Source organism: Podarcis erhardii (assembly GCF_964252035.2).
Source record: "Podarcis erhardii genome assembly, chromosome: 7".
Lineage (NCBI taxonomy): Eukaryota > Metazoa > Chordata > Lepidosauria > Squamata > Lacertidae > Podarcis > Podarcis erhardii.
Window position 1 is genome coordinate 15,463,655 of NC_138511.1, and position 26,202 is coordinate 15,489,856.

The following is a 26,202-nucleotide window of genomic DNA, read 5'->3' on the forward strand; positions in this document are numbered from 1 at the left end:
CTGCATACCAGATGGAGCTGGTAAACATTAATTTGTCTAATCCTCTTTTAAAGCCACCTCGGTTGGTGGACATCAGTGCTCCCTACAGGAGTGAGTTCCACAGCTGAACTAGGTGAATCCACTAGGTGAGTAAGTCCTTTCTTTTATCTCTCCCAAATCTTTCCATATTCGGCTTTATTGGATGGCCATGAGTTCTTGTGTCATGAGAGAGCATCCCATTCAATCCAGTACGGCCCCAGACCACAGATCCCATCCCCATGACCATGGAACAGCCTTCCAGGTCTCACCCACAGGCATCTGATTGGCTGCTGTGAAAACAGGATGTTGGACAAGGCCAGGAGAACTCCCCTGCTCACGCTTGAGGGCCCCAGTCCTGCCACTTACCACCTGGCCCAGGGCGGGCCTGATGGGCTCTATAAAGGACTGCTGCCACTGCTGCCGCTGGGCAGAGAGGGCTCCATTTAGTTTAGTTTTAGTTTTTTGTTTAAATTGCTGTTATTTTTTACCTACCGTATTTTTCGCTCCATAAGACACATTTTTTCCTCCTAAAAAGGAAGGGGAAATGTCTGTGCGTCTTATGGAATGAACATGTGGTCGATCGCTGGCTCCCTTTCTGGCCAAGCCCCCTTGCCCAGGCCTCCATTGTTGAATGTTCTGCAGATGGAGGCTGTTTGTTTCCCCAGCGACATGGGACTGGCTGATGAGTTTATCTGTCTGGAAACTGTAGAAACGGCTCCCTTTCCTTTCCTAAAGAAGCTGCAGAACGGTGAGTTGAACCCCATAAAAACAGGATTTTTCCCCTTTGCAAAGCAAGCTCAACAAATTTGAGCTGATCCTCAAAAAAAGGGGCTTTCCCCCTTTGCAAAAGAAGATGCACAACTGCGAGTTGAACCTCAAAAAACGTGGCTTTCCCCCTTTGCAAAAGAAGCTGCACAACTCTGAGCTGATCCTCAAAAAAACCGGGGCTTTTCCCCTCTGCAAAAGAAGCTGCACAACTTTGAGCTGATCCCGCCAGAAACAGGGCTTTCCTCCTTTCCTCCTCTAAAAACTAGGTGCGTCTTATGATCAGGTGCGTCTTATGGAGCGAAAAATACGGTATGTCATTTTAAACTGTGATATTGATGCTGTATTCTTAGTTTTAGATTTAGATTTATGTGGAAGTTGTTTCCCATTTGGCTGTGTATTTTTTTTTTTTTGATGTGGTTTATTTATTGTTAATGACTTTTGTAATTATGTTAATCTTGTTATGCTGTAAGCCGCCTTCAGTATTTTTTTTAAACTGTGGAAAGGTGGCATACTAATAAAAAATGATGATGATGATGATCTTGTTCTTATGTTTAACAGAGTGGGGAGGGAGGGCTGTGGTTCTCCTGCCTGGCCCATGGCCTTCATGGAGCAACTTGAATGGCTACTGCAGGAAACAAGATACCCAATTAGATAGGTCTTTTGCCTGATCCTGCAACGACAAACCTAGACAGCATCTTAAAAAGAAGAGAATCACCTTGCCAACAAAGGTACGTATAGTTAAAGTTATGGTTTTCCCAGTAGTGACGTATGGAAGTGAGAGCTGGACCATAAAGAAGGCTGATCGCCGAAGAATTGATGCTTTTGAATTATGGTGCTGGAGGAGACTCTTGAGAGTCCCATGGACTGCAAGAAGATCAAACCTATCCATTCTGGAGGAAATCAGCCCTGAGTGCTCACTGGAAGGACAGATCCTGAAGCTGAGGCTCCAAGACTTTGGCCACCTATGAGAAGAGAAGATTCCCTGGAAAAGACCCTGATGTTGGGAAAGATGGAGGGCACAAGGAGAAGGGGACGACAGAGGACGAGATGGTTGGACAGTGTTCTCGAAGCTACCAGCATGAGTTTGATCAAACTGGGGGAGGCAGTGGAAGACAGGAGTGCCTGGCGTGCTCTGGTCCAGGGGGTCACGAAGAGTCGGACATGACTAAATGACTAAACAACCACAACAACAACAACAACAGGGCTCTGCTTATGTTCCTTATTTCCAGGTCTTTCGTCCTTGACTGATCTTCACGTAGGATTTTTTTTAAAATGTCCCTCGTTATAAGGGTTGCTGATTCGAAGAGAGGGGAGGGAGGGGGGGGAGGCGGTAGGACATGCCTGCTGCACCGTTCCAGGCCTGAGAAGATTTCAACAGACAGGCAACTGCACGAAACGTGGTAGCAGCTGGTGCTGAGCGCAGCCTTCCCCCCCCCCCCCAATGACAGAGAAGCTCATTTGTCAACTCCGGGTTCCTCCGCTGCAAACGGAGCCACGCTCAGTAAATATAAATCGCAACATCTGTTCCATGCTGCTCCCTGGCACAGATCTCACTCACCCACCCGTCCTCCTCCTCCCCGAAATAGCACACACACACACACACACACACGCTCGGAGCAAGCGACAAAGATGGAGGCTCGGCCTCTTGGCTACAGACAACAGAACCTGCTGACTCCGTTGCCATCCGGCAGCCTCCCTGTGGTACGAGGTCTGGATCAGGGCTGCAAGGGACAGCTGGTGTTTGTATTGTGGTGTGTGCTTCTGCAGTGAACTTATGTTTATTTTTAAACCGGCGTTTGGACCCGTGGCACGGCGCACTGGCACCATTAATGGGGAGGTTAAACCTGTGCCTGTAGGAAGGCATTGCCCTTTCATATATAGCTGCATGCAGTTGCCAGATTAAGGGAAGTCACCACACCACTCTGTCCTGCCTGGAGTCATTTTTCTGGCCATGCCATGGTTCAAGGAGGGGATTGGCAAACTGGAAGGTGACTTTAAGGGGTTTGAGAGCCAGGCCAAACTAACAAAGTGGATTTCAGTAGGGACAAACATAAGGTTCTGTGCTTAGGCAGGAATAGTCAGATGCACAGATGTAGGATGGGGGAACCCCCTGGGCTTGACAGTGGTGCATGCGAAAAGGATCTACAAGTTCTTAGTACTGAACACAAGTCAACAGTGTGACTCAGCAGCAGCAGAAGCTAAACATATATATTTCTGAAGGAAGTTTTTAATATTTAATACTGTATTGTTTTTAACACTTGATTGGGAGCCGCACAGAGTGGCTGGGGAAACTCAGCCAGATGGGCGGGGTATAAATAATAAATTATTAAATCATTATTACTATAAACCAAACAGCAAATGCAATTCTAGTCTGAATCAACAGAAGTCTCGTGTCCAGAACAAGGGAAGTAATAGCATCTCTCTATTCTGCCTGAGACAATGGAGAAGTAATAGGAGAGCCATCTTCAAGCATCTGAAGGGCTGGTCCATGGAAGTTGGAGCAAGCTTGTTTTCTCCTGCTCCAGAGGGTGGGACCCAAACCAGTAGATTCAAATGACAAGAAAGGAGATTACAACTAAATATTTGGAAGAACTTTAGGAGGGTAAGGGTTGTTCAACAGTGGGGTGGTCTCCCTTGGAAGGTGGTGGGCTCCTCTTCCTTGGAGGTTTTTAAGCAGATGTTGGGTGAACATCTGCTGTGGATGCTTAAGCTGTGATTCCTGCATTGCCGGGCAGCGGACGAGATAACCCTCTCAACTCTACAGTTCTACGATCCTATAAATAGTGTGTCTAGTGAGTTGTTAAGAAGAGGGTTCAGCACTTACACATCACATTGAGGAAGATGTTTCCAGATGCTAGCACCACTTTCTCACGCGTTGCTCTGTCGTAAATCCCCACGTGGCACTCATAGGGGCCATTGTCTGAGATACGGACTTCAGGGAGCCTGGAATTACAAAGAAGAGGGAAAAACAAAGATGAGAAGAGACAGTGAAAATTATAGGGCTATGCACAGACCTTCCGATCTGCCCTGTGGTCCCAGAGGAGGGTGATTTACCCTGTGCCACCCCTTGGGTTCATCCACCCTACCTCAGATCCATCCCTGAAACAAGTTGAGTGCAGGGCTGGCTTTTTGGCTTTTTAAGGTAAAGGTAAAGGGACCCCTGACCCTTAGGTCCAGTCGTGGCCGACTCTGGGGTTGCGGTGCTCATCTTGCTTTACTGGCCAAGGGAGCCGGCGTACAGCTTCCGGGTCATGTGGCCAGCATGACTAAGCTGCTTCTGGCAAACCAGAGCAGCACTCAGAAACGCCGTTTACTTTCCCACCCGAGTGGTACCTATTTATCTACTTGCACTTTGACATTTTTTCGAACTGCTAGGTTGGCAGGAGCAGGGACCGAGCAACGGGAGCTCACCACGTTGTGGGGATTCGAACTGCCGACCTTCTGATTGGCAAGTCCTAGGCTCTGTGGTTTAGACCACAGCACCACCCGCATCCCTGGCTTTATAAAGGGGTATTTAAATTCTCAAAATTCCTCTTAAATGTTAGGGGTGCTGGTTGCTGCTCAGAGTGGCTTCTCTGAGCACAAGGGAGCAGTTGCTAAGCAGGAGGAGTTGCTCGCAAAGGGGCACCCACACCCTGCTGGATCAATGCTTCCCCTCAACGACTGTTGAGCAGAGGTACTGATCCTGCATGTTGAAATGTCAGGCAGGAAGGAGAGACGTGCCTTAGGTCTTGCTTCTTCTGGGAAGACACAGGCTTAGTCAGGAAGGTCTCGGCCATTTTTGCATCCTGCCTGCTCCTCCCTCTTGCCTGATGCCACACTCACTGACAGTCACAGATCACGCTGGATCAATCCGACTCGACTCAAAGTGATCTGCAGCTGCATGGACCTGATTCGGTTGAAGCCAAAAAGTTGCATCCAATGCACAGTAAAGCAGCAACTAATTCTACAGTGTAACAACCTCAGATATGCAGATGACACAACCTTGATGTCAGAAAGTGAAGAGGAATTAAAGAACCTTTTATTGAGGGTGAAAGAGGAGAGCGCAAAATATGGTCTGAAGCTCAACATCAAAAAAACGAAGCTCATAGCCACTGGTCCCATCTCCTCCTGGCAAATAGAAGGGGAAGAAATGGAGGCAGTGAGAGATTTTACTTTCTTGGGCTCCATGATCACTGCAGATGGTGACAGCAGTCACGGAAGACACCTGCTTCTTGGGAGGAAAGCAATGAAAAAGCTAGACAGCATCTTAAAAAGCAGAGACATCACCTTGCCAACAAAGGTCCATATAGTGAATAAACAGTCACAAACTTTTTATTGATAATAATCAGCTAAATAGTTTGAGGATCTATACAACTTTGTAACATGCAGAAAACAGCATTCTTAGAGAAAGCAAAGACTGGAACTGAGGGAAGTCGGGGCGTGGGGTGGTGGAGGGTGGGTTCTGTGGGGGAGGGAGGGTGGGAGGAAAAATGGGGGGGGGAACAAGGATGATATGTTTGTGGATAATATGTCTTGTTATAATTTTGAATAAAAAAAATTTAAAAAACAAAGGTCCGTATAGTGAAAGCTATGGTTTTCCCAGTACCCAATTAGATAGGTCTTTTGCCTGATCCTGCAACGACAAACCTAGACAGCATCTTAAAAAGCAGAGAATAACCTTGCCAACAAAGGTCCGTATAGTTAAAGTTATGGTTTTCCCAGTAGTGATGTATGGAAGTGAGAGCTGGACCATAAAGAAGGCTGATCACCAATGAATTGATGCTTTTGAATTATGGTGCTGGAGGAGACTCTTGAGAGTCCCATGGACTGCAAGAAGATCAAACCTATCCATTCTGAAGGAAATCAGCCCTGAGTGCTCCCTGGAAGGACAGATCGTGAAGCTGAGGCTCCAATACTTTGGCCACCTCATGAGAAGAGAAGACTCCCTGGGAAAGACCCTGATGTTGGGAAAGATGGAGGGCACAAGGAGAAGGGGACGGCAGAGGACGAGATGGTGGGACAGTGTTCTCGAAGCTACCAGCATGAATTTAACCAAACTGCAGGAGACAGTGGAAGACAGGAGTGCCTGGCGTGCTCTGGTCCATGGGGTCACGAAGAGTCGGACACGACTAAACGACTAAACAACAACAACAACAACGTCTTAGGATGTGAACACAGGAGATGCTCTTGTCTCCCCCCCCCCCCAGCTGTGCTCATGATATCATGATTGCAGTAAGCCAGAAAGTGGATTGGATTGTCTTCATTGTCAAGGTATCAGTGCACAATTTTCAAGCTCTCCACCCCAGCCAACAGCTTGCTGTTCTCTACACAGACTGGCATCAGCTTTCCAGGATTTGCGGCAATAGATGTTCCCAGCCCTGCAGGGAAATGTTGTTGTGGATTGAACCCGGGACCTTCTGCATGCAACACGAAAGTCCCCCCCCCCCTACGAGACACATCCTTTTCTTCCCCCATGGCCCTTCTTCATCTCCATCTCCACCTGCAACTGTTTCGCCAAGTAACATTTGCAAAAGAGAGAGACAGAGAAAGAAACTCTCTTGCAGGCTTCTGAATGCAAACAGAAGAGAGAACGAGAAATTAGGGCAAACTCTTGGATGCAAGAGAATTCTCTGTGGAAGTTGGGAGCAGGGGTTAAGCTGAGAGAAGCATTGATCTCTCTTCACCTCAATGCTCTGGCGCCTGACACTTCTCTGCTCCAGTATTAAATTCATCATGTGACATAACTTTAAATTAAAAACTGGTCTGAAGAGATGGGAGGGGAAGAGGTAGTGGGGGGGCAGAGAAGGCCATCAGGGGGAGAGCAACAGAAAATCAAAGTGTCCCTGCCTTGTCGCAGAGTCCAATTTGGAACAGGAGCTAAAGAACGAGCCTCCACGGACAGCAATCATGAAGGGCTCCTTGGTTGGAAAAAGACAGATTGATGGGATCGGGCTTCTGGTGGGCCCCTGATATTATGAGTTAATCAAAGGATGCTGGCATGCTGGGGAGGCCGAGGTTTCAGGAGGGCAGATGCAGAACTCCAATTACAACCTCACAAGAAGAGGGAACTGGTGGCTTTCTTGGCACAGGGTGAGAGAGGGCTAAGGAGACCAGAAATATATTGGGCAGAGCTGGGAGAGAGAACAGAGGAAGAGGAGGAGGGAGAAGGTGTTGGCCAGGGTGTAGAGCTTGAAAAGCACCAGTACCTTGATAATGAAGGGATATGGCCCCAGGTAGAGCATCTGTGTTGCATGCAGAAGGTCCCCCAGGTCCAGTCCTCAGGTAGGACTGGGAATGTCTCCTGCTTGAAGATCTGGAGGGCTGATGCCAGTCGGTGTAGACAGTGAAGGAGAGTCCACCACCTTCCAAGGTCTTAACCATAGCATTTTTAGACTGCACACCACAGTTGGCATGAAAACACGATGCTGGACTAGATGGGCCTTTGATCAGATCTGCAGAACTTTTCATAAGAAATTGAGAAGAGCTTGCTGGATCAGGCCAATGGCCCATTTAGTCCAACATCCAGCTCTCACACCAACCAAATGCCCATTCTGGGAAGCCCTTAAGCAGATTCAAGCACAAGAGCTCTCTTTCCACCTCCTGTGCTTTCCAGCAACTGGGATTCAGAAGGATGGCTGCCTCCAGCTGTAGAGGCAGAGGATAACCATTGTGGCTAGTAGCCATCAATTTATTTATGAATTTATCTATCACATCCCCTCTTACTGACCTTTTTTCTGAACTAAAATGTCCCAAATGCCGCAACCTTTCCTCCACCCCCCTGATCCTTTTGGATGCCCTTTTCCAATTCCCCCCCCAACTCTGCGATATCCTTTTTGAGGTGAGGCACCGCGACGGGGTGAGCTCCCATTGCTTGGTCCCTGCTCCTGCCAACCTAGCAGTTCGAAAGCACGTCAAAGTGCAAATAGATAAATAGGCACCACTCGGGCGGGAAGGTAAACGGTGTTTCCGTGCGCTCCTCTGGTTCGCCAGAAGCGGCTTAGTCATGCTGGCCACATGACCCGGAAACTGTACGCCGGCTCCCTCGGCCATTAAAGCAAGATGAGGGCCCTAAGCCCAGAGTCGGCCACGACTGGACCTAATGGTCAGGGGTCCCTTTACCTTTACCTTTTATCCAGAGCTGGACATAATATTCCCAACAGGGGTCGCACAATAGATTTGTAATGCCATTATGATATTGGTAGTTTCATCCACAGTTCCTTTTCTAACAATCTCTAGCGTGGGATTTAACCCTTTTTCACAGCTGATGCACACTGGGTCATACGTTCCTAAGTATTTTTGGGGCGCTTCCCCAAGGGGAGACGCCATTCCACTTTCCTCCCCTTGTGTGGGCCATCGCTGAAAACTTGAGCCATGAATTTCATTGGCCTTCACTTGACATTATTCCTGCCTCCCTCCTGTAATCTTACCTCCCCACAGAGGTGCCTCCTTCCTAAAGTGGATTAAGTAGGCAGGAGAACATTTTTTTCCCTGGGAATTGAGTACCATCGATCGGCTGTCTGGTTAGTAGTCAGTATTCAGATAACCGAGGGAGGGGGAGAGAGAGATATGTCAGGGGGGGCTGGAACGAGGCTTCTTTTTTTCACTGGCGATGGGGCCCAGGGATCAATAAACTATTAATAAACTGCAGAAGGTTTTAAGGAGAGATCTGTGTAATGCAGTTTAGCAGCTGGAGTTTACCAATACTGACAGCGCTTCAGAAGGGTAAGTAATTGTGTTATTGGAAGGAGGGGGGAAGAGGCACAGGGGGAAGAAGTGGAGGAACCAAGGCCACTGGTGGATCAGGGATGGGGACAGATGCTCACCACAGCAGGACTAACCACCAGCAACCAACCACCTAGCATTTGTGGGGGAACAGAGCTTCAGCTGAAAAGTTTTGGAGCTCAGGATTCTCTCTCCCTCCCCACTCCCATTCCATTAGTCCACCAGGCCTTTGTGAACAGGCCAGCTTTGGCGCTGGAGACTTCAAACTTAAAAAAATGGAATGGGGAACCTGTGCCCTCTCATATGTTATTGAACCACAATTCCCATCAATGTCACTAACTGTTGGCCATGCTGGTGAGTGTCAGAGTCCAGTGACATTTGGGAAACACAAGTTCCTTATCCCTGAACCAGACCGTCACTTCCTCTCATTGCCCCTAGCAGCTTCCATCATAACACTTATCTTATTTTAATGCTGGGATTGAGAACCTGCAGTTATTTAGATGTTGCTGGACTTCAGCTTCCACCATCCCTGGTTTTTCTCTATGTTGGCTGGGTCTGATGGGAGTTGGACTGCAGTAACATCTGGAAGGCCACAAGTCCCCCATACCTGAACTAGACTCTCTTGGCTTTACTGCCTCCAGCTGCACCATCTTAGCTCTGCCTTCTTTCAATGCAGGGATGGAAAACAGTGGCCTTGTGGAAGCTGTTAGATTCTGACTCCCATCGTCCCCAACTGGTGACCACACTGACTGATGGAAGTCAGGAGTCCAGCTACATCTGGAAGGCCACAGGCTCCCCATCCCTGACCCAGACCACCACTTGCCTCTTCTGTCCCATCACAACTCTGTTTTTAGTTAATTCAGGGATGGGGAACCTGTGCCCTCTAATCCTTGATGTTCTTCATTTACAACTCTCCTCCTCCACCACCATTGGTGATGCTGGCTGAGGCTGAATGTTTGGAAGGTCACAGGTTTCCCCATGGGCTGTGAGTCAGGTCAGGGGGTCTTTGCCCTTCCTGAAGAGTTGACCTCAAACTAAGCCAGATGACCAAGTCCATCTAGTCTGATGTCAAGGACTGGCTGGATGAGGAGGAGTGGTGGAAGCCGCCTGATCAAGATCCTCCCTGGGAAAGCAGAGATGGAGAGTATTTGGATCCTGGATCCTGGTGGTGGGAAACTGGTCACACCCCAAAGGAGGGGAGGCTGGGAGCTTGGAGGATGATGAAGAGGAGGAAACAGGCAGGTGCCCCAGCTCAGGGCAGAGACAGGAACCAGACTTTGCAGCTCCACCACAGAGCCACACCAACAGCTTCTCTGCTGACAGCCTGCAAGTCCCCTCTCACTCCCAGAAAAAGGCATTTATTGCATGTTAGCGAGCAGAAAGCCAGGCAGAAACAGAGAGGGTCCCTTGGGGCTTGCTGTAGACAGAGGGAAGGGCTTGACACAGAAGGGAAGGGAGTGAAGGGGGAGCTACAAGCCAGTCTGGGCAACTGCTTTATCTAGACAGGAGCAACCCTTAGACGTCTCAGTGTGTTCTCTGTTTTTGCTTCCTTAATAAAGAAACTGTGATGGCCTGGGATTCCGATTCAGAGGATGAACCAGAGGAATCCCAGCCTGCACAGGAGTCCCTGCCTCCAGGGCCGGCTGAACTGGGGCAGGGCCTTGATTCTGAAGCACCTGCACCTGTGCCGGATCCTCAGGAGCAGGCACCAGGTGATCCCACTCTGGCTCCAGAGGTAGTTGAGGACTCAGTGCCTGCAGGTGAGTCTCCCCCTGGGCCCAGTAACCCTTTAGCCTCTTCTGAACTGCAGAGGCTCAGGGCAGAGAGGCGAAGGGAACTGGTTTCTCCCAGGAGGAGTGCTCGCCTTAAGGCCAAGAGAGGCGGGTCTCCTGGGGGCCAGGGCCGCCCCTGGCCTCAGAACAGATAAAGGCCAGTCGGCCCGGTCCCAGGTTGTGGGAGCAACGTCGTTGTTGGGTACCTGTTCCTGCCCGGACCCAGACCTGACGCTCCAGTGCTCCTGTCCCCGTCCGGCTTCCTGCTTCGGACCTCGCCCCGCTCCTTGTGGACTGATTCCAGGCTAGTGACCCAGGACCGGACTTTGACTACGCCAACGGTAACCTTCCCCCCGGGATCAGCACAGAAACAAACTATAAGTTAGCTGGTGTTTCACTGATCTGTGAACAACCTGTTCTCCTTGTCGGCTCCCGGACATCTGAAATTGTCTATCCTTCCAGTTTCGGTGCCCTAGCTATTATTGAGTTGCAACTGCTGTCATCCCTGTACGATTGCTTAAGCTGGTTGGGGATGATGGGGGTTGAAGTCCAACAACATCTGAGGACCGAAGGCAAAGGGGTGTGTGTCCTCACCCACCCCCCCATAAGTCTTTCACTGAAGAGGCACTACCAGTGATTGAAATTTCAAGTGTTCTTCATGCAAATCGTACGCTTTCCTACTGAGCTACAGCCTCTCTCTCTTTCTCCCTTTGGAAGTCTGATCTCAATAAGTTGTCAGATCAAAGCAACACCCGTCGCTAGACAGCCTCTTGCACACCCCCACCCACTGTAAGTTAGCCTTGCAAACTCAGAGCTGTGGATGGTGTGTGTTACTTAAGCTACTTTGAAAGTTACTCCTTTGAATCTGAGCCACAGCTGAGGATGGGCTAGAGAATTTTGTTCCGTCTTCTTTCCACAGCAAACTGGCCCAAGACGATTCTCCTGAAGCGGCTGGAAAAATTGGAACACTATGATTCTATGATTTTATGATTTTGTTAGAGAAAAGATGCATGTGGGGGGAAATCAATGCTTTCTGGAAGAATGCACTGAAAAAGTGCATTTGTCGTCAGGCTGCCATGGGCATTCTCTCTCCAAGCAGCCAGAATGTCTGCAAGCACATTTCGTGACATCACAGCACCTCATTCAACAGCTGCACCAGGAAAGCTGGTGTACCCTTGTGTGTCTCAAGCCTTTTGCAGCTAAAATGCAACTCCTGTTTATCCCTTCTCCTCCTTTTTGGCAAGGCCTGTGAGGTTTTCAAAACAGCTGGCGTTTTTTCGGTCCCTGCTCCCAGCTCCATGGGATGCAAATCAGCCACTGTATCTGATTTAAATATGTTGGGTTGATCCAGGCATCTCTGGCCGTGGCCAATTAATCCACCAGATGAAGGCGGAGATGAGATTCTGGGGAAGGAAGGCAGGAAGAAGGGAGCAGGTTTGCCGGAATCGGAGCATGTCTCGTTGCAGAGCCGAGAAGGCTTTATTGCTCCATTTAGTGGGTGTTGAACTCTTCCCCTCCAAAGCCTTTAAAAAGCCATTAAGAGCTTCCAACCAGCCCCACCACCCCATCCCCTTCTCCTCTCGGCTTCCAAGGCGGATGCAATCATAAAATCATTCCGTGGGATGAACACATCCAGAGATGGGGGAGATCAAAGGATGGTTGAATAAGAAACGCAGATTGGACAAGATGAGCCACTCGGATTCAACGTGCTGGAAAGGTTGGCAATTTGGGGAGGGGGAGGAGAGGAGGGGTAAAGACCCTCATCAAGGAGGATGGAAATGACACGCAGGGTCACATCCTGCTAAAAACAAACAAACAGGCAACATGCCCCAATCTCCGAAGCGAAGGAGCTCTTGGCTGGCAATTATGGCACTCCCGAGTTAATGTTGTTATAATTAGCTGCGCTGCGCAGTTCATTACTAACACCTCGTTGCATCGGTGGCAGAGTTCCAGTGACCCGTTGGGATGGAGGACAGGTTCCTGCCGGCTGTGCACCAAGGGGGTTCTTCTCGACTCTGTTCCTCCATTTCAAGGCAACCTCATCTCTCCCGAGGGGAGCGAGTTGCCACCATGCTGCAATGGCTTTCATTGCAGAAGAACATCAGGAGAGCCCAGTGGGGCTGGATCAGGCCAAAGGGGGCCCGTACTAATAATTATGCATTGCCGTTTATTAAATTTATATACTGCCCTTTTCCAAAGATCCCAGGGCGGTTTACAGCATAAAAACAAAAAATACATAACACAATAATAGAACTGTAGGGTTGGAAGTGAGGCTGATGATCATTTAGTCCAACCCCCTGCAATACAGTAATATGCAGCTGTCTCATACGGGGATCGAACCCGAGACCTTGGTGTTATCAGCACCATTCTCTAACCAACTGAGCTATCCATAATGTAACATAACAACAGCGAAATCAGCATATCCCCTTCCCCAGATGCATTTAAAAAGCCATAGATTGTTTCATTGGCCTAAGGCCTGGGAGAAGTGTTTTTGCCTGACACTTAAAGATATGCAACAAAGGAGCTAGGCAAGCCTCCTTGGGGAGTGCATTCCACAAGTAGGGGGCCACCACAGAAAAGGCCTGTTCTCATGTTGCCGGACCTTTCGTGGAGGAGGCACACAAAGAAGGACCCTGTCAGATTCTGACTGCAGGGCCTGAATCGGTCCATAAGAAGAGGCTGCTGCATCAGGCCAGTGAACCATCTTGTCTAGCATCCTGTTCTCACAGTGGCCAACCAGATGCCTGTGGGAAACCCCGCAAGCAGAACATGAGCACAAGAGCCCTCTCCCCTTTTGTGGCTTCTACTAACTGGTATTCAGAAGCATTGCTGCTCCAACTGTGGAGGCAGAGAATAGCAATCCTGGCTTGTTGTTTAGTCGTTTAGTCATGTCTGACTCTTTGTGACCCCATGGACCAGAGCATGCCAGGCACTCCTGTCTTCCACTTCCTCCCGCAGTTTAGTCAAACTCATGCTGGTAGCTTCGAGAACACTGTCCAACCATCTCGTCCTCTGTCATCCCCTTCTCCTTGTGCCCTCCATCTTTCCCAGCATCAGAGTCTTTTCCAGGGAGTCTTCTCTTCTCATGAGGTGGCCAAAGTATTGGAGCCTCAGCTTCAGGATCTGTCCTTCTAGTGAGCACCTAGGGCTGATTTCCTTCAGAATGGATAGGTTTGATCTTCTTGCAGTCCATGGGACTCTCAAGAGTCTCCTCCAGCACCAGAATTCAAAAGCATCCATTCTTCGGCGATCAGCCTTCTTTATGGTCCAGCTCTCACTTCCATACATCACTACTGGGAAAACCGTAGCTTTACCTATACGGGCCTTTGTCGGCAAGGTGATGTCTCTGCTTTTTAGCAATCCTGGCTAATAGCCATCAATAGCCCTCTCCTCCTCCATGAATTTGTCTAATCCTCTTTTAAAGCCCTCTAGATTGGGGGCCATCACTGCCTCCTATGGGTGAGTTTTATCATTTGGCTAATCACTGATCCTGTGGGGCATGGGTGCTTCTTTCTAAGTGGCCTTCCTGCAGGAATGTGATTTGTGAAGAGGGATCTCTGCCTTCCACCAACAACCACACAGAAGCACTTCATTCTCTAACTTTGTGTTGCCATTCCCTCAGGTTCCTTACACTAGACCAGGGGTCAGCAAACTTTTTTGGGAGGGGGTCGGTGTGGGATGTAAACACAGGAGCAGTCAATGACAACATTCCTAGAGTGTACATGTTAGAACATGGGGAGGGATGTCTGTCCAGCAAGCAGGTAAACTTCCTGGGGACGGACTTCCTCCGCATGTGACCAGAGGTGGGTGTGGCCTCACCTGTGCAGGTAATGATAAAAGCACAGGGCAGGCAGCCACTCTCTCTCTTGCCTCTTGCCTCTTGCCTCTTGCCTCTTGCCTCTTGCCTCTCTGCCATCTTCATCTTCTGAAGGAGCAACATGCCCTCTTGGCTCCCAGCCAAGAGAGGACAGTAATATCTTGCTACAAGATAGATTCTAACTGCATGTAACCTTTTTAAGCCTGCCTACCTTCTGGGATCATATTGTGAACAGAACGTGAGTAAACTCTTTTATACTTTTATAAAGACTGTGTCGTGTCTTGTATTTTAAGAGGGAACAAAGGGGAAATTACCAGAGTAATTATTATAGAGGTTCTAGCGAACCTGTGCAAGCGTTACCGTTGCGAACTTAAAGGGGAATGTCTATAAACTCTGCTGATATTTTGGGAACTTGTTAGTACAAGTTGGATAAGGATATAATTAGTCAATATATCCTCTCCTGCACCCCAGAACATTCCCACAAAGGGTTATGGGCCCAGGTATTGCATATTTCTGCGTATCTTTGAAGGATTGCATTGGATTGTGATTTTGAGTTGAGTAGTATTTTTCTGAGTTAACTTCCTGGTAAGCACATGGTCCTTTGTTCCATTGTGCAGTGGGGATTAAGCACCCCCCCCTTCCCTCAGAGTTCACAGTGACCCAAGGCAGTGAAGATTTGTTTTGAATTTTGAGATTTTTGAGATTTTGATTTTAAAATTTTGAGAAATTTTGAAGAATTTTCAAATTTTTGGATTTTAAGATGGCTAGAGCAGCTTTTGATAGTGATGCAAAGCTAGGAATGCCTGTGCTGAATGAACACAATTTCATACACTGGAAGCAGCGCTTGATAGCATGTTTAGATTATAAGCACATTTTGGAAGCTTTAAACCCTCAACCTACGGGATCGTCTGAGGAAGCTTTAGCCAAGATAAGTGCTTGGAAACGCATGAACAGCGAAGCTAGACACATAATTTTGAGTGGACTTCGTGATGAGCAGCTATCATTAATAAATAGTACAGATGATGCATCTCAAATCTTAAGAGATATTGAGCGCGTGTATGGAGAATCTAGCATAAACTGCTTCAGAAACTTGGTGTGTAAATTAACCAGAGTGAGGATGAATTCAAAAGAGGAATTCACAGAGCACATCAACAAGTTTACTGAGATTATTCAGAGAATTGATTTGACTCCCAAAGCTTTTGATGAAGATACAAAGATAGCATTTTTGTTGTCATCACTTGGACCACGCTTTAGCGCATTTGTAAGTTTGATGGATCATAGACAAGGTCTGACTTTTAAAGACTTGATTGGTTATTTAAAAGAAGAATGCAGAGATAGAGCTGAATCTCCAGTGAGAAATGCTAGAAGCAAAGACAGTAGTTATGCATCTAGGCAATTTACAAAGTCCAAAGAGATGCCTAAGAAAGTGATTTGTTTCAATTGTAACAAAGAAGGACACATTGCAAAGAATTGCAGGGCTCCTAAAGCCAAGAAACCCCACCCCTTTCAGCCAAAAGGAGAAAAGAAGGGAAAATGTGAATGCACATGGCTACTGCAAGAAAGGAATTTAACTGTCCAGAATCGTGAAAATAGACGTAATAAATGGATAATTGATTCAGGTGCCAGCTCGCATTTTTCATATAAAAAGGACTATTTTAATGAGATAAATGATGAAGAAGGATCTGAAATTGAAATTGCAGATGGGAACATTGTTAAAGCAAAAGGTGCAGGTTCCATGAGTCTGAAATGCAATATAAACAATGAATGCATTGAGAACACAATCTCTAGAGTTTTGTATGTACCAGAGCTGAGCTGCAATTTAATCAGCGTGTCCACACTGGACAAGAAAGGTTTCCAGATCACATTTGGAAATGGAGAATGCAAGGTGACTAGAAATGGCAAAGTGTTTGCTCAAGCAGAGCTAATCAATGGTGTATATGAGCTTGATCTTTCAGAGAATCAGTCTGCAAAAGTGGCACATTCCAGCCAGAAGGATGAAGCAGATCTGGACCTATGGCACAGAAGGCTTGGACATAGAGACACCAACGTCATTCTGGATCTACAGAAAAGAGATCTTGTAAGAGGCTTGCAGGTAAAGCAGAGCAACAAAGCTCCAGCAAAGTGCATAAGCTGTATTACTGAGAAGGCTGTAAAACCTTCATTTCCACGTTGTGCAGAACAAAGAAGCAACAAAGTGCTTGACATAGTGCACACTGACATATGTGGACCCATGAATGTTCCCTCACTGGGGAAGAATAGATATATTTTAATATTTCTGGATGACTTTTCAAGATTTTGTGTTGTGTATTTCCCCAAAGAGAAGAGTGAGACAGTGGACAAGCTCCAGGAATACATTGCCATGGTCAAGAATAAATTCCAAAGAGCTCCAGCTGTGCTAATGAGCGACAATGGAGGTGAGTACTGCTCAAATGAAATGCAGGCTCTCCTGGCCAAGGAAGGAATTGCACATGTAACCACAATTCCTTACACACCACAGCAGAATGCCATAGCTGAGAGAAAGTTTAGGTCCATTATGGACATGACAAGGTGCATGCTAAAGGATGCATGTTTGCCACAGAAGCTGTGGGCCGAAGGAGTGTACACATCGGTCTATTTGCAGAATAGACTGCCAACTAAAGGTGCAGAGCGCACACCATTTGAACTTTGGCATGGGAAAGCTCCCAATCTGTCACACATACGTGTGTTTGGAAGTCCGTGTTACTTCCACGTGCCCAAGGAACACAGACACAAGCTTGACTCCAGGGCAAAAGCAGGTATCCTTGTGGGATATGCCTCTGGAGGCAAAGGATACAGAATTATGGACTTACAAACTGGTAAGACAAATGCATACCATGCGGTTTATTTTGATGAATATAGAAAAGTAGACACTAGGAACACTGTTGTGGATTCTTCAGATGAGTCAGAAAGGACTCAAGAATTTGTATATTTCCCTTTTTTGAGACTCCACAAAGTACTAATCTGCCTTCGAGTGTTACAGCACCCCCTACAGGCGACACAGAGGACCAGAACCCTGGCGGCACCAGAGACGAAGATGAGGACTCAGATGGGGACATGCCTGCGTTGGAGGAGGATGAGGAAGCTGATGCGGTCCCAGAACCAGAGGTCAGACGCTCGTCCAGAACCAACAAAGGTGTCCCACCATTACGGTTGTCCTACTTTGCAGGGTCGGCGTTTCCACAAGAACCTTCCACTTGGGAAGAGATACAGGAGATGCCAGCTGCAGAAGCCAGTCTCTGGAGGAAGGCCGCGCAGGAGGAGATGGATGCACTGCATCAGAACAAGACCTGGACACTCACTGAGCTGCCTCCCGGTAAGAAGGCCATTGGCAGTAAATGGGTTTTCAAGGTTAAGAAGGGGTCAGAAGGAGAAGTGCAGCGCTACAAAGCTAGACTTGTAGCACAGGGATTTTCACAGCGTTTTGGTGAAGACTATGATGAAGTTTTTGCACCAACCGTGAGGTACAGCAGCGTAAGAATGCTTTTAAGCATTGCAGCCTCCAAGAAAATGAGAGTGAAACACATAGACATTGCTACCGCTTTTCTACACGGGCAGATTTCTGAAGAAATCTATATGAAACAGCCCAAAGGTTTTGTGAAACCACATGAGGCACATTTAGTGTGCAAACTGCAGAAAGGACTTTATGGACTTAAACAGGCTGCTAGAGCCTGGAACCAGAAGTTGCATAAAATGCTGACGCAACTTGGGTACAAGCAAGGCGACGCTGACAAGTGCTTGTACAGTAAGTCAAATAATGGACAATTCTCATATATCTTAGCATTTGTTGATGACCTGATTATTGCCACAGCAAGTGAGAAAGACTATACACAGATAGTAAAACACCTTAGCAAAGAGGTGGAGGTCAAGGAGCTAGGAGATGTCCAGTACTACCTCGGGATCCAGGTGGAAAGAGAAGAGGACGGCTCATTTCTTCTCAGCCAAAGACAGAAGATCCACGAGCTGATTGAGCACATGCAGATGCAAGACGCACATCCAGTTGCTACACCGATGGCTACTGACTTCCTGAAGAATCAGCAGGATTCGAAGCAGTTGCCAGACAACAATGACTACAGGTCGGCGATTGGTAAACTTTTGTATTTAGTTACCACATGTAGACCTGACTTAGCAAATGCTGTGGGGATTCTTAGCAGAAAAGTGAATTCTCCCACTGAGCATGATTGGGCAGGTGTAAAGAGGGTGGTGCGATATTTGAAGGGTACCATGAATTGTAAATTAAGGTTACCAGCCGTCAGAGACCCTAAGTTGGTTGGGTATACTGATGCGGATTGGGCTGGGGATAATGCTGATTATAAATCAACAAGTGGTCATGTTTTCATGTTTGGTGATGGACCTGTTTCATGGGGCAGTTATAAACAGAGCTGTGTAGCATTATCTTCCACAGAATCAGAATACGTTGCAGCAACAGAAGCCTGCAGAGAGATCGCCTGGCTTGATCAACTCATAAAGGACTTTGGGTTGGTGAGAAAAGGGCCTGTCAGCTTGCTAGAGGACAATCAAAGTTGCCTGAAGCTGACGCAGAGTGAGAAGTTCCTGGCCAGAACAAAACACATTGGGGTTAAATACCACTACATACGCCAGATGATCCAGGATGGACTTGTGGAACTATCCTACTGCAGCACCCAAGAGATGACTGCTGACATCCTGACGAAACCCCTACCAAGAGAGAGTTTCCAGAATCTACGTGTCAAGCTGGGACTCTGGGTGGTTGAATAAAGTTGTTTATGTTTTGTGTATGTTGTATTGCCTGAGAAGGGGTATGTGGGATGTAAACACAGGAGCAGTCAATGACAACATTCCTAGAGTGTACATGTTAGAACATGGGGAGGGATGTCTGTCCAGCAAGCAGGTAAACTTCCTGCGGACGGACTTCCTCCGCATGTGACCAGAGGTGGGTGTGGCCTCACCTGTGCAGGTAATGATAAAAGCACAGGGCAGGCAGCCACTCTCTCTCTTGCCTCTTGCCTCTTGCCTCTTGCCTCTTGCCTCTCTGCCATCTTCATCTTCTGAAGGAGCAACATGCCCTCTTGGCTCCCAGCCAAGAGAGGACAGTAATATCTTGCTACAAGATAGATTCTAACTGCATGTAACCTTTTTAAGCCTGCCTACCTTCTGGGATCATATTGTGAACAGAACGTGAGTAAACTCTTTTATACTTTTATAAAGACTGTGTCGTGTCTTGTATTTTAAGAGGGAACAAAGGGGAAATTACCAGAGTAATTATTATAGAGGTTCTAGCGAACCTGTGCAAGCGTTACCGTTGCGAACTTAAAGGGGAATGTCTATAAACTCTGCTGATATTTTGGGAACTTGTTAGTACAAGTTGGATAAGGATATAATTAGTCAATATATCCTCTCCTGCACCCCAGAACATTCCCACAGTCGGTTCACTGTCCCCCAGACCTAGTGTCAGGCCAGACTGCATAGATGTGCATGCGGCGGAGGGGGCTTCTCTCTCCCCAGCCCCTGCCCTCACCCTGAAGAAGAAGAAGAAGCGGAGTTTGGATTTGATATCCCGCTTTATCACTACCCTAGGGAGTCTCAAAGCAGCTAACATTCTCCTTTCCCTTCTTCCCTCACAACAAACACTCTGTGAGGTGAGTGGGGCTGAGAGACTTCAAAGAAGTGTGACTGGCCCAAGGTCACCCAGCAGCTGCATGTGGAGGAGCGGAGACGCGAACCCAGTTCACCAGATTACGAGCCTACCATTCTTAACCACTACACCACACTGCCTATCTCCTCCACTGCTCTGCCTGTGGTTTGGAGCCAGTGGTGGTGGTGGCGCCTCTCCTTTTCGGGCCAGCTTTCCTGGGCGCCACGTGCAGGGCCAGCAGGCACGCCAAGCTCCAGCCCACAGCGCGGCCATGGGGGGAGGCTGACTGGCAGGTGGCGAGGCTTCCTACCAAAGCCCAGCCCCCTTCCTATGCAGGGTGAGGATAAGCCAGGAAGAGGGAGGGAGGAGGGAGGAGACACCGCAGTGTTGAGGGAGGGGGGGAATGCAAAAAAAAAAAAAAGGCGTCCGAAAAAAAAATTGGGGGAAAAATGGCGCCCACACCAATCCAAGCGGTGATTGCAGAACCATTTGCGGGCCGGATCTAGCAGGCAATTGGGCCTGATCCAGCCCACAGGCCTTAGTTTTCCGACCCCTGCACGAGACAGTGGGACTTAGTTCTGAGTAAAAATGCTTCAGATTGTAGTGTAAGGCTGCACAGTTACTTGGGAGCAAGCTCCATTGAATACAGTGGGACTTACTTCTGAGTAGACAGTGTAAGTCTTAATTTACACCCCCCATTTGTTTTTCGAGATGTGCAGGGGAGGAAAAATGGAAAATCAGGACATTCTGGGATCAAATCAGCAACCAGGATGGCTTCTGTGTTTCTGGGACTGTCCCTGGAAAATCGGGACACTTGCAGGGTATGGAGAAAGTGGGATATAAACTTAATAAACAAAGGAAATTGGGAATGCCTTTGGCCCTTGTCTTGCCCTGGCCTAACAACCACTCCCTCTCCCTCTCCCAGAGTAGGAATCTAGGCCTTAGGGTGGTGAAGAAAGAAGTTTGCTAACGTTGCACTCCTCTCTCCTTTTTCTCCTAATAGTTCTCTGAAGCTTTGATTTTCTTTTTTGTGTGGACTTGATTTGTTTATAGAGCAACATCTTTACCTTAAAAGGGAAAACAGCCGTGGCAAAGGAACCCTGCCCAGAGCTACGTTTATTCTGCCGACGTTTCGTTAGCGGAGAGCCAAGCATAGTTTATCTCAATGGCACCGAGGGGGGAATGGATTTTCTCGCTGCAACTTGGGCTGGGAGTTTTGCGGGTAAGCTGAGCTGAGTGGGCTTAATGAGATCCGGGAGCATACGTTATCAACACAGCATGCCAAGGAAAGGCAGGGGGAGAGAAAGAGGGAGAGAGGGAGGGAGAGAGGGAGACTACATCGTGTGTCCATAAATCCAAAATTGGGGTGGGGAGACTTCAACCACCGCAAAACAATTTCCAGTTTAAAGCTTCCTCTTGGATGGCTGAACTGCAATTCCTCTCCTCCCAGTGAAAGAAATCTGGCTGTTTAAGAGAGTGTTGCTGCCGCTTACATGAAAGATGGCCCACAAGGGAAAGAAACAATGTCCCAGCTATGCTGGGCTCTCCACATGTCTCCTAACAGCAGCCCTGCTATGGATATTTTATTATTAAATTTGTATACCACCCTTCATTGGCTGATCATTGTAACTCACTCTATGTGGGGCTGCCCTTGAGACTGACCCAGAAACTCCAGCGGGTGCAGAACGCCGCGGCGAGGCTCCTTACGGAGTCCTTGCCATGGGATCACATTCATCCAGTGCTTTACCAACTGCATTGGCTCCCGATGGAGTACAAGATCAGGTTTAAGGTGCTGGTTTTAACCTTTAAAGCCCTATACGGCCTAGGACCCTCGTACCTACAGGACCACCTCTCCTGGTATGTCCCACGGGAGACCTTATGGTCTTCAAATATAAACATCTTGGAGATCCCGGGCCACAGGGAGGTTAAGCTGACTTCAACCTGAGCCAGGGCTTTATCGGCTGTGGTCCCAATCTGGTGGAAAGCTCTGTCACAAGAGACTAGGGCCCTGCGGGACTTGACATCTTTCTGCAGGGCCTGCAAGACAGAGCTGTTCCACCAGGTCTTTGGCCAAGGTGCACTCTGACTCCCTCCTCCTGTAATCCTCACAGAACTCTAGCCCAATAGTTACCATTAATTTGATTCTGAATTGATTTTAGAATGAATTGATTTTAGAATGTATTTCAATTAATTGATTGTGATTTTATGTAAACGGTGTTATTTTTACTGTTGTTAGCTGCTCTGAGCCCAGCTTCAGCTGGGGGGGGGCAGGATATATTATTATTATTATTATTATTATTATTATTATTATTATTATTATTATTCTCAAGGTGACTCAGTTCATAAAAATACAAGATTAAAACACAAAATCTGTAATAAAATCAAGAAAAATAACCAGTGACCCCCCCCAACCCCCTTCCACAAACATAAAAGGATATAGAATGTTCAAAGACCTGGTTGAAGAGGAAAGCTTTTGCCTGGTGCCTAAAGGTGTATAATGAAGGTGCCAGGTGAACAGCCCTGCGGAGAGCATCCTTGGGGAGTGCCTCAGCCTTATCTGGATTGAGCTTGTTGGCTCTCATCCAGTCCATTAGCAAGGCAAAGCAACACAGTCCAGCACATCCAACGCCACACCGGCAGATGTAAAAGAGAAGTAGAGCTGTGTGCCCTCAGCATATTGCTGACAAATTACTCCAAAAACTCTGGATAAGCCCACTCAGTTGTTTCATGAAGATGTTAAACAGCATAGGGGATAAAACTGAACTCTGAGGAACCCCATATTGTAGGATCCACAGGGCCAAAGAACAATCTCCAAGCATCACCCTCTGAAAACCTGTATCCAAGTAGGACCGGAACCACCACAAAATGGTGCCACTCGCACCCCTAATTCAGTCAACTGCTCCAGAATGATATGATGGTCGATGGTACTGAAAGCTGCAGAGCAACTGAGGAGTCTTAACAGGGACACATTTCCCCTGTCTCCCTCTCAACAGAGGTCAGCCAACACAGGACAACCAAAGCCGTTTCGGTGCCAAAACTGGACCTCACACCCTGATTGAAATAGATCTAGAAAATCAGGTTCAGCTGCCCCAAGGTAACCTGGTGAGCTTCATGGCTGAGTGAGAGATTTGAACCCGAGTCTCTTCCAGGTCCTAGTCCAGCACTCAGATCACGACGTTACACTGGTTCTACAATAATATTCCATAATGAATAATCCATCTCCAGCCCTTGGTTTTCAATTCAACCACTTCAATGTGATAGAAAGACGATGATTTAATTTAATTACTGAACCAGGGATGGTGTATTGCACACAGGACAAGCTGGTGCCTACGTAGCTTTTGATGTCTTAAGATCAGCCGGGAAGGACTTTTCACCAGCAGTTTGTTCAAATTAGCACCCTCCTTCCCCCCTGGCATCCTTAAAGGGAACTGTCAACCGGTAGCTTATTTTAATGGGCACACCACTTTCCTGTTAAAGCTGTTGCCATCTGTTCCCGCCCTTAATTACCTGAGCACTCAACAAGGAAGAGGGGAAGTTATTCACCATTTCTTAGAAACGAGTGAAAAAGGGAAATGATGAACAGCGAAGGGGGAAAATGGATGAGAAGGAAGATCCACGGGAAGGGGTGTAATTCGAGTCCTGTGATGCCTACAGGTGACCCCAGAGGGAATTCTTCTAAATACCACTTCTTTTTTTGCACTTCTCTGTATGCTCACAAAATTCATCCACTACAATAACTTAATGACCACATGCCAGAGGCAATGGTGGGGGCCCAGCGACAATGGATGACAATGCTACTTCTGAACGTCCCACTCTATCCACTCAAATGCTCCATCCAGGGATGCAAGAAGCATCATCAAAGTTCAAGGACATATTCCAGCAACACAGAAAGACCCAGGGAGGATATGAAGTGTCCAGAGGAGAGGACCAGATGGGCAGGTTTGGAAGGCTACCTTCAGATTCCCAGCCCTGTCTTGAGGAATCTGCCTGCTTAGATCCTTTTAGAACACTTATAGGTGAGCTCTTTGAGAGACAGAACTGACACTCAAGCAACAAGGCTCTCAGTCCAACTGTAGTTGGACAGAACTTCCAGGTCCTTGCTAAGGGACCATCTGGCTGTTGTTGTGTTTTTTGAAAACTGTGATTCTTAGAAAATCTTGTCTTAGGAGCATCCTATTGAGGAAGACATTGGGACCCAATGAAGACCAAAAAAGGCAGCCTTCTCTTCTCCATTTCATCCTCTTCCTGGAAGTAGGAAGGACTGTAGCTCAAGTGACAGAGCACCTGCTTTACATGCAGAAGGTTCTACATATGATCCGCAGTTGGGCATGCACTCTGGACTCTAACAAGCTGGAATGTGTGCAGAGGAGGGCGACCAAGATGATCAAGGGTCTGGAACTGTGGAAGGAGTTGGATAGGTTTAGCCTGGAAAAGAGGAGCTTAGATAAAGGTAAAGGGACCCCTGACCATTAGGTCCAGTCGTGACCAACTCTGGGGTTGTGGTGCTCATCTCGCTTTATTGGCCGAGGGAACCGGTGTACAGCTTCCGGGCCATGTGGCCAGCATGACTAAGCCGCTTCTGGCGAACCAGAGCAGCGCACGGAAACACCATTTACCTTCCCGCTGGAGCGGTACCTATTTATCTACTTGCACTTTGACGTGCTTTCGAACTGCTAGGTTGGCAGGAGCAGGGACCAAGCAACGGGAGCTCACCCCGTCGTGGGGATTGGAACTGCCGACCTTCTGATTGGCAAGCCCTAGGCTCAGTGGTTTAACCCACAGCGCCACCAGGAGCTTAGATAGTCATCTTCAAATATCTAAAGCAGAGCTTTCTGAACCTTTCAAGTTGCTGGCACACTTTTTAGACATGCATCCTTTCACGACACAGTAATTCAGTTTTACTAGCAAACCAGAGGTTAAACTAACCCATTCCAGCCCCTGGAGGAGCGCAGGGAGCATTCGTGTGACACACCTACACACTGTAGCCGACACATTAACGTGTTGTGACACACAGTTTGGAAAGCTCTGATCTAAAGGGCTGTCACATGAAAGAGGGAGCAAGCTTATCTTCTCCTGCTCTGTGAAGATGATGGATTATATGGAACTGGCGGAAATGACTGGCAGAATCCAGGACCAGGGAGAAGACTTGGTGGAAGACGATTGGAAGAAATTTAAAGTTTATCTACAGAAACATTGTAAAATTGAGGAATGTTAGAAGGATGTTGGAATGAAGTAATGTGGTTTTAGCAGAAATGATATAAAGGATTAAGTAAAAATGGATTGTTAATTGGTGAAAGAACAGAATGTAAAATTATAGTATATTAAGATAAATCATCAGGATAGAAATAAAGATGGAAAGGATTTGCTGAAATATCTAATTGAATTAGAATACAAAAAAGGGAGGTGTGAGGAGGTCAAGGAAATAAGCAAAGGAAAGAAAGTTATGTAAAGGATTGGTTTGTTTTTTTTCTTTAATTATCTGCATCTTTTTTCTGTTTTTTCCCCTTTGTTTTTGTATTGTTCTGTATTTTTATTTTCTTTTTTCTGTTTAAATATGTTCTTTATTTTTTCTTTTTGTAACCTTTAAAATCTCAATAAAAATCTATTGGAAAAATATATATATATTCTCCTGCTCTGGAGGGCAGGACCCAAACCAATGGCTTTCAGTTACAAGAAAGGAGATTTGGTATAAGGCAACTTCCTATGTTCCAAAGTTCAAAAGGGGTTTTTAATGGACATATGGGAGTTTAAGGAGGAAAACAGGCTGTAGTGTGTGCATGGGGGAAATTTTATAACCTTCTATATGTTAGAGTACTCTCTGATCACTCTTCTGAGATTTCCTGAGCTCAGGGTGTTTTGGGGTCTTAAAAGTCTCTGAACACAAACCCAAGACACAAATTTGCATTAAGAATTGTATAGATGAATATTTAGGCTGACTTTCAGAGCGCTGGAGAAACTCTGGCTCATTCTGCCAGAGCTAACTGAGCTATGGGGTGACCGCATGATTTTGTGGGCACAGCATTCTCAGTGACTACTGGTGCCCACTGGCACTGCTGGGGCAGAAGGCAGGAAGCCAAAGAGAAGGAGGAACCAGAGCCACTGACAACCCAAACTAGTTTTGTCCCCATCTTCCTCCTCTTCCCTGCAGAGTTCGACAAGGGCAACACTGAGTCTATAAAGGGGGAGGAAGCTGGAAGCTGGGGCCCTGGCAGGACTTCCGGAGGCTGTGTCAGGCCCCGTCAGGCCTTCTGGAAGATGCGATGGGCCTTGTTGGGCTTTCTGGAGGCTGCAACAGGTCCCATGGGGGGGGGGGGCTCCTCATGCCATATGATGTCACAGGCCCACACCAGGCACCCACAAAGTGGGGTAGAACCTGGTGTCCCTGGTAGCCATCAAGAGTTAAAAGGGAGTGGAGGGCAGGAGTTGAGGCGAATAAGGCTAAGCACAGCATCCCTGTATCTTAAGGGTAAAGGGACCCCTGACCATTAGGTCCA

At 47.4% G+C, this 26,202-nt stretch overlaps 1 protein-coding gene across 1 annotated transcript in view; it reads right to left on the reverse strand.

Moving 5' to 3' along the window:
• The window catches only part of IGSF21 (immunoglobin superfamily member 21), a 237,216-nt gene that overhangs the window by 52,151 nt on the left and 158,863 nt on the right, over window positions 1-26,202 (reverse strand). The window contains exon 4 of the mRNA XM_081871132.1: window positions 3,611-3,729. Coding sequence (XP_081727258.1) covers window positions 3,611-3,729 — 119 coding nt within the window. The remainder of the gene's footprint in view (window positions 1-3,610; window positions 3,730-26,202) is intronic.